General features: G+C 41.9%; 1 protein-coding gene across 1 annotated transcript in view; it reads left to right on the forward strand.

Annotated features, from left to right (window-relative positions):
* The window catches only part of LOC135559315 (C4b-binding protein alpha chain-like), a 51,480-nt gene extending 40,737 nt beyond the window's left edge, over positions 1 to 10,743 (forward strand). Inside the window, exons 20-24 of the mRNA XM_064993498.1 lie at positions 7,042 to 7,083; positions 7,710 to 7,751; positions 8,209 to 8,254; positions 8,635 to 8,709; positions 9,049 to 10,743. Coding sequence (XP_064849570.1) covers positions 7,042 to 7,083; positions 7,710 to 7,751; positions 8,209 to 8,254; positions 8,635 to 8,695 — 191 coding nt within the window. The 3' untranslated portion in view covers positions 8,696 to 8,709; positions 9,049 to 10,743. The remainder of the gene's footprint in view (positions 1 to 7,041; positions 7,084 to 7,709; positions 7,752 to 8,208; positions 8,255 to 8,634; positions 8,710 to 9,048) is intronic.
* The last annotated feature ends 1,448 nt before the right edge of the window (positions 10,744 to 12,191 follow it).

The raw sequence follows: 12,191 nt of genomic DNA on the forward strand, positions 1-12,191 counted from the left end.
GAGGTCAGAGCACAGGGTAGGGCAGTGTGAGCAGAACCAGCGGTGTCGTTTGACTTAGCAAACGAGGATCGGATGTCGTCGACCTTCTTTTCAAAATGGTTGACGAAGTCATCTGCAGAGAGGGAGGAGGGGGGAGGGGGAGGAGGATTCAGGAGGGAGGAGAAGGTGGCAAAGAGCTTCCTAGGGTTAGAGGCAGATGCTTGGAATTTAGAGTGGTAGAAAGTGGCTTTAGCAGCAGAGACAGAGGAGGAAAATGTAGAGAGGAGGGAGTGAAAGGATGCCAGGTCCGCAGGGAGGCGAGTTTTCCTCCATTTCCGCTCGGCTGCCCGGAGCTCTGTTCTGTGAGCTCGCAATGAGTCATCGAGCCACGGAGCGGGAGGGGAGGACCGAGCCGGCCTGGAGGATAGGGGACATAGAGAGTCAAAGGATGCAGAAAGGGAAGAGAGGAGGGTTGAGGAGGCAGAGTCAGGAGAAAGGTTGGAGAAGGTATGAGCAGAGGGAAGAGATGAAAGGATGGAAGAGGAAAGAGTAGCGGGGGAGAGAGAGCGAAGGTTGGGACGGCGCGATACCATCCGAGTAGGGGCAGTGTGGGAAGTGTTGGATGAGAGCGAGAGGGAAAAGGATACAAGGTAGTGGTCGGAGACTTGGAGGGGAGTTGCAGTGAGGTTAGTGGAAGAACAGCATCTAGTAAAGATGAGGTCGAGCGTATTGCCTGCCTTGTGAGTAGGGGGGAAGGTGAGAGGGTGAGGTCAAAGAGGAGAGGAGTGGAAAGAAGGAGGCAGAGAGGAATGAGTCAAAGGTAGACGTGGGGAGGTTAAAGTCGCCCAGGACTGTGAGAGGTGAGCCGTCCTCAGGAAAGGAGCTTATCAAGGCATCAAGCTCATTGATGAACTCTCCGAGGGAACCTGGAGGGCGATAAATGATAAGGATGTTAAGCTTGAAAGGGCTGGTAACTGTGACAGCATGGAATTCAAAGGAGGCGATAGACAGATGGGTAAGGGGAGAAAGAGAGAATGACCACTTGGGAGAGATGAGGATCCCAGTGCCACCACCCCGCTGACCAGAAGCTCTCGGGGTGTGCGAGAACACGTGGGCGGACGAAGAGAGAGCAGTGGGAGTAGCAGTGTTATCTGTGGTGATCCATGTTTCCGTCAGTGCCAAGAAGTCGAGGGACTGGAGGGAGGCATAGGCTGAGATGAACTCTGCCTTGTTGGCCGCAGATCGGCAGTTCCAGAGGCTACCGGAGACCTGGAACTCCACGTGGGTCGTGCGCGCTGGGACCACCAGATTAGGGTGGCCGCGGCCACGCGGTGTGGAGCGTTTGTATGGTCTGTGCAGAGAGGAGAGAACAGGGATAGATAGACACATAGTTGACAGGCTACAGAAGAGGCTACGCTAATGCAAAGGAGATTGGAATGACAAGTGGACTACACGTCTCGAATGTTCAGAAAGTTAAGCTTACGTAGCAAGAATCTTATTGACTAAAATGATTGAAATGAAACAGTACTGCTGGAGTAGGCTAGCTGGTAGTGGCTGCGATGTTGACACTACACTAATCAAGTTGTTCCGTCGAGTGTAATAGTTTCTACAGTGCTGCTATTCGGGGGCTAGCTGGCTAGCTAGCAAGGTTGATTGCGTTCCGTTACTTAAAAGAACGACAATAGCTGGCTGGCTAACCTAGAAAATCGCTCTAGGCTACACAATTGTCTTAGATACAAAGACGGCTATGTAGCTAGCTAGCTACGATCAAACAAAACAAACCGTTGTACTGTAATAGTTACTACAGTGCTGCTATTCGGGGGCTAGCTGGCTAGCTACGTTAGAAGAACGACAATAGCTGGCCAGCTAACCTAGAAAATCGCTCTAGACTACACAATTGTCTTAGATACAAAGACGGCTATGTAGCTGGCTAGCTACGATCAAACAAATCAAACCGTTGTACTGTAATGAAGTGAAATGAAAATGTGATACTACCTGTGGAACGACGGAATGTTGACCGGGTAGTTGGAGTTCAATTCGGTAGAGGTTGGCTAGCTGTTGGCTAGCTAGCTAGCAGCATTTCCTACGTTAAGGACGACAAATAGCTGGCTAGCTAACCTCGGTAAATTAAGATAATCACTCTAAGTCTACACACTCTAAACTGCACAATTATCTTGGATACGAAGACAACTATGTAGCTAGCTGACACTACGCTAATCGAGTCGTTCAGTTGAGTGTAATAGTTTCTACAGTGCTAGTGGACAGTGGGTGTTAGCTAGCTGCTTAGCTGCTTAGCTAGCTGCTTAGCTAGCTGCTGGGCAGATACGTTAGGACGACGAAATACGATAATTATGCAATTGTCGTTGATACAAAGACGGCTATGTAGCTGGCTAAGAAGAAATAGCTAAGATTAGACAAATCAAACCGTTGTACTATAACGAAATGTAATGAAAAGTTATAAAAAGTTATACTACCTGCGGACCGAAGTGTAGATGCGGCCGCTCGCTCCAACCGGAACCGGAATTGTTTTATGCATAATCAGGTTTGTTGTTACTCAAGATTGACAGGAGCATATGGCATCAATATCATGATATCAACTCACAGCATGCATTTTGTATTTGTGTATCATGATAAGTACAAAATAAGCACCAGTTCACAAACGTAAATCACTATCCACAAATGCAGTTCACTATCCAAAAACGAATACCTTTTTTGTATTTGTAAATTGATATATTACAATATTTTTATATATCTGCATTTCCAAGGTCCTTAAGTAAAATGACTGCCATAAAGATTTGCACATAAGAGATGCACAAACATGACAGATATGGCAAACCTGCAACTCCATATTTGGAAGCGCTTAGGTTACCTGACTTGGCAGGGATTTGACGACAAGAAACGATTTGTAGTCGTAGAAAAAAAGTTGATCCCATTGATGCTGTTGACCCAGATCACTGGTTCCTGTGGAAAGGAGGTCATAGGGGGTGTTAACCTCTTTGGTACAAGTGGGACAGTAGCGTCCCACCTCGACAACAGCCAGTGAAATTGCAGGGCACCAAATTCAAAACAGAAATCCCATAAACATACAAGTATTTTACACCATTTATAAAGATACACTTGTTGTAAATACAGCCACAGTGTCCGATTTCAAAAAGGCTATGACGAAAGCACACCAAACGATTGTTAGGACCGCACCTAGTCACGGAAAAACACAGCCATTTTTCAAGACAAAAAGAGGAGTCACAAAAAGCAGAAATAGAGAAATGAATCACTAACCTTTGATCTTCATCAGATGACACTCATAGGACTTCATGTTACACAATACATGTATGTTTTGTTCGATACAGTGCATATTTATATCCAAAAATCTGTTTACATTGGCGCGTAATGTTCAGTAGTTCCAAAACATCCGGTGATTTTGCAGAGGGCCACATCAATTTACAGAAAAACATAAGTGTTATGAATGGAATTTTAAATCCACTTCTCCTTAATGCAACCGCTGTGTCAGATTTCAAAAACACTTCACGGAAAAAGCACACCGTGCAATAATCTGAGTACAGCGCTCAGACACAAAAACAAGCCATACAGATATCCACCATGTTGGAGTCAACAGAAGTCAGAAATAGCATTATAAATATTCACTTACCTTTGATCTTCAACAGAATGCACTCCCAGGAATCCCAGTTCTACAAATGTTTGTTTTGTTCGATTAATGTCCATTTTATGTCGAAATACCTCCTTTTTGTTCGCGTTTAGTCCAGTAATCCAAATTCATGAGGCGCGATCACTAGGTCCAGACAAAGTCAAAAGGTTCCATTACAGCCTGTGGAAACATGTCAAACGATGTATAGAATCAATCTTTCGGATGTTTTTAACAAATCTTCAATAATGTTCCAACCGGAAAATTCCTTTGTCTTCAGAAATGCAATGGAACGCAGGTCGCTCTCACGTGTGTGCGCGTGGTCAGCTCATGCCACTCTGGCAGACCTCTGGTTGAATCAACTCTCCTTCACCCCCACTTCACAGTAGAAGCATCAAATAAGGTTCTAAAGACTGTTGACATCTAGTGGAAGCCTTAGGAAGTGCACTATGACCCCATAGACACTGTATATTCGATAGGCAATGACTTAAACTACAAACCTCAGATTTCCCCACTTCCTGGTTGGATTTCTTTCTCAGGTTTTTGCCTGCCACATGAGTTCTGTTATACTCAGACATCATTCAAACAGTTTTAGAATCTTCCGAGTGTTTTCTATCCAAATCTACTAATTATATGCATATTCTTGAATGCATTAACCGAAAATACTGTAACCAAATTAACATTGTCGATTAGAGATTATGGTAATTAACGGTAAATGTACTACTGGAGATACTGGTGTGCCTTCCCTGCGGCCTCCGCAATGGATTAGTCCACTCCAGACAGGCGTGGATCAGACGGGTGCCTCATGTGCCATACATTTAAAAAATAAATAACATTTTTTACCAAATTTGCCACTGCTCGACTAGGCAAATCAACAGTCGACTAAATGCGGTCAGCCCTCATGTTTGCGTGTGACCAAAGGTATGTGGACAACTGCTTGTCAAACATCTCATTCCGGAGCCTCCCGGGTGGTGCATTGGTTAAGGGTGTTGTACTGCAGCGCCAGCTGTGCCACCAGAGACTCTGGGTTCGCGCCCAGGCTCTGTCGTAACTGACCGGGAGGTCCGTGGGGCGACTCACAATTGGCCTAGCGTCGTCCAGGTTAGGGAGGGGTTGGCCGGTAGGGATATCCTTGTCTCATCGAGCACCAGGGACTCCTGTGGCGGGCGGGCACAGTGCGCGCTAACCAAGGTTGCCAGGTGCACGGTGTTTCCTCCGACACATTGGCTGGCTTCCGGGTTGGATGCGCAATGTTTTAAGAAGCAGTGTGGCTTGGTCGGGTTGTGTATCGGTTGACGCATGACTTTCAACCTTCGTCTCTCCCGAGCCCGTACGGGAGTTGTAGCGATGAGACAAGATAGTAGCTACTAAAACAATTGGATACCATGAAAATGGGGTAAAATTTAAAAAAACATCTCATTCCAAAGTCATGGGCATTTATATGGAGTTGAACCCCCCCCACCCCCCACTAGATGTTGGAACATTTTTGTGTGGATTCTGTTCAGGTACATTACCGTTCGTGAGCTCAGGCACTGATGTTGGGCGATTCGGCCTGGCTTGCAGTCGGCGTTCCAATTCATCCCAAAGGTGTTCGAAGGGGTTGAGGTCAGGGCTCTTTGCAAGCCAGTCAAGTTCTTCCACACCGATCTCAACAAACTATTTCTGTATGGGCCTCGCTTTGTACACAGGGGCATTGTCATGCTGAAACAGGAAAGGTCCATGCCCAAACGGTTGCCACAAGTTGGAAGCACAGAATCGTCTAGAATGTAATTGTATGCTGTGGCGTTAAGATTTCCCTTCACTGGAACTAAGTGGCCAAGCCCGAACCATGAAAAACAGCCCCAGACCATTATTCCTCCTCCACCAAACGTTAGTTGGCCCTATGCATTCGGGCAGGTAGTGTTTTCTAGGCATCTGTCAAACCCAGATTCGTCCGTCAGACTGCCAGATGGTGAAGCATGTTTCATCACTCCAGAGAACGTGTTGCCACTGAACCAGAGTCCAATGGCGGCAAGCTTTACATCACTCCAGCCAACGCTTGGCATTGCGCATGGTGATCTTAGGCTTGTGTGTGGCTGCTTGACCATGGAAACCCATTTCATGAAGCTGACGTGGCTTCCAGGGGCATTTTGAAACTTTTTAGTGAGTGTTGCAACCAAGGGCAGATGAGTTTTACACACTTCAGCACTCGGCGGTCCTGTTCTGTGAGCTTGTGTGAACTGCTGAGCTGTTGCTCTTAGATGTTTCCACTTCACAATAACAGCCTATGACGGTGCCACATTGAAAGTTACTGAGCTCCTTCAGTATGTTTATTTTATTTGAACCTTTTATTTAACTAGGCAAGTCGATTTAAGAACAAATTATTTACAATGACTGCCTGCACCGGCCAAACTCGGACAATGCTGGCCCCCCGGGACTCCCAATCATGGCCATTTGTGATGCAGTAAGCCATTCTACTGCCAATGTTTGTCTATGGAGATTGCATGGCTGTGTGCTCAATTTTTCCGCACCTTTTAACCCATTCATTTGAAGGGGTGTCCACATATGTATGTGTGTTTGCGATGGCTTTGCTTCTGACCCCTATCATTACCTAGCCTACAGGAAATCAGAGTGCCTGTTGTACAGCTGAATGACCTTCACATATTTGTTTTAGTGTTGGCATAATATCTTCTCTCTGTCAACACTTTGTCACCGAACACATTAACTCATTTTATTAGCCTAACCTTTGATCCTTTGTGGTAATAGTCTGAGGCTTTTGAATGACCTTAACACCAAGTTAATGTCAGTCTCTGGCTGAGGTGAAGAATCGTCATTTGGTTCTGTGTGGTATACACAGCCTAGTATGCTCACTAAATTCCCCTAGTTATTTGTCTAAACTTCCATTGACACTTGAATTATACATTCAAATGTAATCTGGACGGCATCCAGTAGTAGTTTATGGTGTCTCTACTCCATCAGACTCTCCTTCACCTGAAACAAAAGATTGATTGTGATCTGAATATATGTAACAATGTAGTATGCCATGCCACGAACTAGAGCTGGAATGATAAACTTCTCTACAGCGACCATATCGCGTTTTGTTGATATCGTTCATTACGTTACGTAGCCTAGACTACAGAAATGTGAAATGACATTTTTGCTAATATGGATGATTGTTAATGGGACAATTGATGGCTACAACCATCACACTGGTAGTTTAGTTTAAAGGATGATAATAAATATAGACTTATTGTTCTATTGTTATCGCATCAATTCAGGAAATGTATCGCAATATGAATATTTTCTTCCCATATCGCCGAGCTCTAACACTTAACACCACCTCCCTTCTTTCACTACATTGTTTTGATTTGTTTTATCCAACATCAGAATGTTGTATTAGTGTGTGTATGTGTTAACCCCAATGTCACTTCTTTATGTTACAGATCGTGTACCCCGTCCCACTGATCTAACCCCAAAGGCCAACGGTAAGCTGTGCCCCAGTTGCCATCTTTCTAAATCAAATAACATTTTATTAGTCACATGTGCCGAATACAACAGTGAAATGCTTACTTATGAGCCCCCGACAATGCAGTCGGTTGGTGATGTAAGGATGGGCATTTGAAATTATTTCAGATTCAAATAATATCATATTTTCAGATATCCGAAGAGTCGAAATAGATGTTATTTCTGTCTACTTCAATGCTCGCATGACGAGAGAGAGCCTGTGTGCTGCGATCTGACCGTCTGTGTGACAGAGGGGAGAGCAAGACCGAGAAAGTAGCCAAACTGACTCGCGCTAGTTCGACAAACTTGTTGCTGCCTTAAGTTATCATACCATCTGATAGTGCCTTGACTGCATCAAATTGTGGTTAAGCTAGCTTGCTAGCTAATGTAGCTTGACTAATTGAGGTTATTTTTCAGCGCTCCCTTTCCAATATCTACAACTCCATTCATATTTGAATAACCCTGCCCATCCCTAATGTTATCTATCGATTGTTGCACAACAGGATGGAATCTTTTGATGGTTCAAGCAGTATTTAGACTATTGATGAGTCATCTTCACTGCAAATTTCATGTCACCTTCCTTCTGTGTATGCTTATTTATTTACAGACAACACTGGGGTAATAGCAGGCTGTGTTGTAGGTGGACTTGGTAAGTTGCAGCAGATGTTATTTTTGAATGACGAGCTATGTGGATAACAACATCAATCAAGGAAGAAACTGTACTCTATTGCAGTCTAACATTAGCGTCATAAGTGGGAATTTGGTCAAATTCACAACTATTCTTCTGAAGATTTTCATTGGATTGGCAACTTTCTTTTCAAATCAAGTTATCGTTCAACAATTGTGTACTTGTTGCTGTACTATTAAATAATTTTCTAACATACTCACAAATGTATAGACTTTTTACGTTTCCTGTGCAGAACTGAGTTATTTAATAATAATCTTCTATTGTTACTGGCATACCAATATTATTTTTTCATATATTCACAATAAGGGTAAAGTAGCAAGAATGTTTTGGTTTTAAAATGTATGCCAAGTAAAAATGAACTACCTCTGATGTTAAACAGAATAATACCTTATGGGTTCATATTTATTTTTCTTTCTAGCCATTATTTGTGGTGCAGTATTTGCAGTCTACAAATTTAAACAAAGGTAAGAAGTTCTCATCTCATTAACTAACATCCAACCAAAGCTTGCTTCGTCATGGCTCCTCCCTCTTTTCTTGAAATGTTTGGAGCTCAGTTTCATGTGTTCTTGCACTGTTACCACTGATGCCGGTTTCTGCCAAAGCTGCATGATTTACGTTTGTAAAGCTTTCTGGTGTTTTGATATCAATACACCAGTCACAGTAGTGGAGCAAAGTGAAGGCAATGGCCATGTCAGAAGTGTATTGCTCTTTTAGCATTGAGCTGGTTGGTGTGTGTCATTGAAGAGGTCTAGAGGGGTAGTCACTTAGGTGGTGGGCAATGGTGGCGGTTTTCTAAGGTTGAGAAATAGCGGATGATGACCGGTGCTCGACTTCTGGGTTACAGCTCTCGAGGTGGCTACTCATCAAATGTGGCCACTAAAATCTCTGAAGAGAATGAGTTGTAGCATCCTCTGCCATGGTAAGAAGGCTTCTGTGCACACAGTTTTTATTTAATAAGAAAAGGTGGGTGGTATGTGATTTGAAAATGAATTGGCAGTGAAATGCAAAATGTTTAGTTTTTTTGAAGGGTGAGCATGAACCTTGAACTGAAACATAATGATCTCAAACTTGGCTTCAAGCTGACATGTTGTGGCAGCTGTTCAGTGATATATGTCAAAGTCCAACAGATTTGATCCAGTTTGTGTTCCACAGGTCCATGTTGATTTTTATTTAGCAGGGTAGATGGTTATTATCAGTATATAAATAAATATTTTTTCAGGAGTTGTCTAACAATTTTATTTTGATGTTTTGTTTTTAGTGCCAAGCAGCCTAATTTGCCTTAGTCGTCTCCTGCTTCATTGAGAAAGGAGTCAGAACTGGCTGCTGTGACGGTGCCTCCGAATCATCTACTCTCCCATTTGGAAGCTTGTGCATAAGGAGTGTCCTTGATTAGATAATAACTATTCATGTTTCCAGTGTACTTCATATATCACTTTTTCTTAATCTAAGCCTGCCTCATCTCATTGCCTACATTCTGATGTTAAAAGTCCCACATATGTATGGAAGCTGCTCTTTAGAGCGACCATGCATCACAAAGCCAGTTTTACCCCCTCTGAAATAAGAAGATTTAAGGAAATCATATCCTTTGCAATATAAAAAAACTCACAATATATCATGCCGTTTGACACCAATGTCTTGATAAAGTCATACCACCAAAGGTCAAAACTGGTTTCATAGACTAGGTTGCAGATGTGTTGAATGTAACCTGGAGTTCATGAACAAAATCTGGTTCGGGGAATCAATGGGCGCTCACGAACTTTAGCTCTAATCATTGGCCTTGGTCTTTAACTGTGTAAATGTCAGGTTCATTTAAAAAGGTTGGTTTTATAAGGAGACCATGGAATTGATGTAGTATACTTATTTTGTAAAGTGTGCTAGTTCTTTGAGGGATCAAGGACTCATGATCCAGCTTTGGAATCTTTATTTGCACTTATAGCCTATTTGCATTGTCTTGGAGTTATATTGTAGATAAGACCATGAAAGATTTATTTAAAAGAATGTAAATGCATCTTGTTTTAATGAAGTTAAATGGGGAAAAATACATGCTTACAATGTTATGTCTATTTTCAGAGATGAGTCATGTTTCTGTGACACATTTTCCCTCTAAACTGTTCTAGATTTGTGTGTAATTGGCTCACATTGCATGTGTAAGAATACCTGGGAACTGATTTAAGCAGATTGCGCAAATGTATTGGAGATCTGCTATTCAACCACTTGTAATATAACATCCACCATACCCAACAGTTGAATTACTGCCTTGAGTAAATGTACATAGTGACGTTAACCACAGTGCAAGACTATCTGGGTCGTGGTGTTCTATAGGAAAGAAACCTGCAGCTCTCTGTAATATCAGGCTCAGCTTAGTGCATTTTGAACGCTCAATGTGCTCTGGATTCTTCACTATGCCTTGTAATGAAGAATATTTTGGAGTTTGATGTCTATTGTATAGCCTACAGTGACTTTGCTTTATTCTGATCAATGTACCCTACTAAGCAGCGCGGTGTTCAACATATCCAAACAAGACAACCCCACTTGCCATGTTTTCAAAATGGAATGAAAATACATGTTCCAGAATGTCGTCTTTCACTTGATCTTTGAAACTACTATTTCCAACAGAGTAAAATGTATTCATGTGTTTTTGAAGTATTCTGTAGTGGCTCTATTCAATCTGTATTGCTGAAGCATTACAGATTGCACAATGTAAAGGTAATTTCTGATTGGTTGACATGCAGCGTTTACTGGGAATGCAGTCGCTGCTAAAGCTGGAACAATATCTTTATTTTAATCACGCTTCCTATACGCTGTACTTGTCTTTGGTGTCAGTGTGTCTGTAATCTGTTAAATTCAGTGTGGGACCACATCTTATGTTGTGGTTAGCCAGTTATGAAAAATATTTTTAGCACTTGTTTGTACATTAAGTTAATCAATTAAACAGCAATCATTTTAACATGAACCGGCATCCTGTCTTTGGCCATGCTTTACTCTTGATACTGAACTAGTATCTATATTTACTGTTACATTGTGCTGTGACTTGGGTCATGACAGTTAGTTGGTTCTTGACCTAATATTTACACATCTCAGATTGGTCTGCGTTATCTTGCCAAAACTATGGTTGTGAATATTTTATTTTGCTGAAGAAAATGCGGTCATACATCATGAAAATAATGTACATGTTACAAGACATGCCACCAGAGGTTTCCACAGTCCCCCAGATTCTGGGAAACACACAGCACTTACTACATAGTTCCATGTAGTCATGGCTCTGTCTTCCACAACAAGTAACTCAAGTGTGCAGTAAAATCAGATTTAAAAAAAAAACTGATAAAACACCATGGCACAACGTGGACTGTTGGGGGACAAACACTCGCATGCGCACACTCACTTTACACACATTGTAATATTGTGGATTTTATACTGTACATTTAATATAGTGATGTCTTGTATGTTCTATTGTTTGGACCCCAGGAAGAGTAATGGGGATCTTAAAGACAAATATTCAATCTATCAGTGATGCTTGATAGAAATTTGAAGTTGCCCACCAGAAGCAAATGCCACTCCCATTTTGACATAATTCTTGCCCTAGAGTGGAAATGCTTGTTTAGGTTCCACACTCGGAATATCTTACTAGCTGTTATCTGTTATACAGTGGGTGGGTCTAATCCTGAATGCTACTTATACAGTGGGGAGAGTATTTGATACACTGCTGATTTTGCAGGTTTTCCTACTTACAAACCATGTAGAGGTCTGTAATTTTTATCATAGGTACACTTCAACTGTGAGAGAAGGAATCTAAAACAAAAATCCAGAAAATCACGTATGATTTAGGGTTATTTGTGGGGAGTTTTTGTAATTTCAATAGCTGCCACACGAGAGGCTCGGGTTCGTTTCCCAATCTATGCATCAATTGACTAAAATCTGGGTTTCTGATTTGTAATTCAACTATTGGTATGTTTTGCCTGGAAAGATACGGTCGCTAGTGTTTGTTTAAAATATAGACTGAACGTTTTAATAGCTTGTTTAGGTTAAATTGAAAGACTAATTCATTCAAAAATAATAGCGAGGCGATTTCGATGTAGTACGTTGTCAGTTGAAATAACATATTGAGAATGGAGTAGTATTTAAATAACTGAATCAGAGAGACCGTTACCTAAATCTAATGAATTCTAATAATAAGCGGGTTGATGTTGTACGTTGTCAGTTGAAATAACATATTGAGAATGGAGTAGTATTTAAATAACTGAATCAAAGAAGAGACAGTTACCTAAATCTAATAAATTCTAATATTAAGCGGATAGGTAATTGCGATAGAGTTGTGCCCACCGAAATGTGTTTTTTATTCTAAAAGACTTGACTGATGTATTTTATAAAGTTGCCGATTTACAGTGCCTTGCGAAAGTATTC

This window comes from Oncorhynchus masou, chromosome 18 (genome assembly GCF_036934945.1).
Source record: "Oncorhynchus masou masou isolate Uvic2021 chromosome 18, UVic_Omas_1.1, whole genome shotgun sequence".
In the NCBI taxonomy this organism is placed as follows: Eukaryota; Metazoa; Chordata; class Actinopteri; order Salmoniformes; family Salmonidae; genus Oncorhynchus; species Oncorhynchus masou.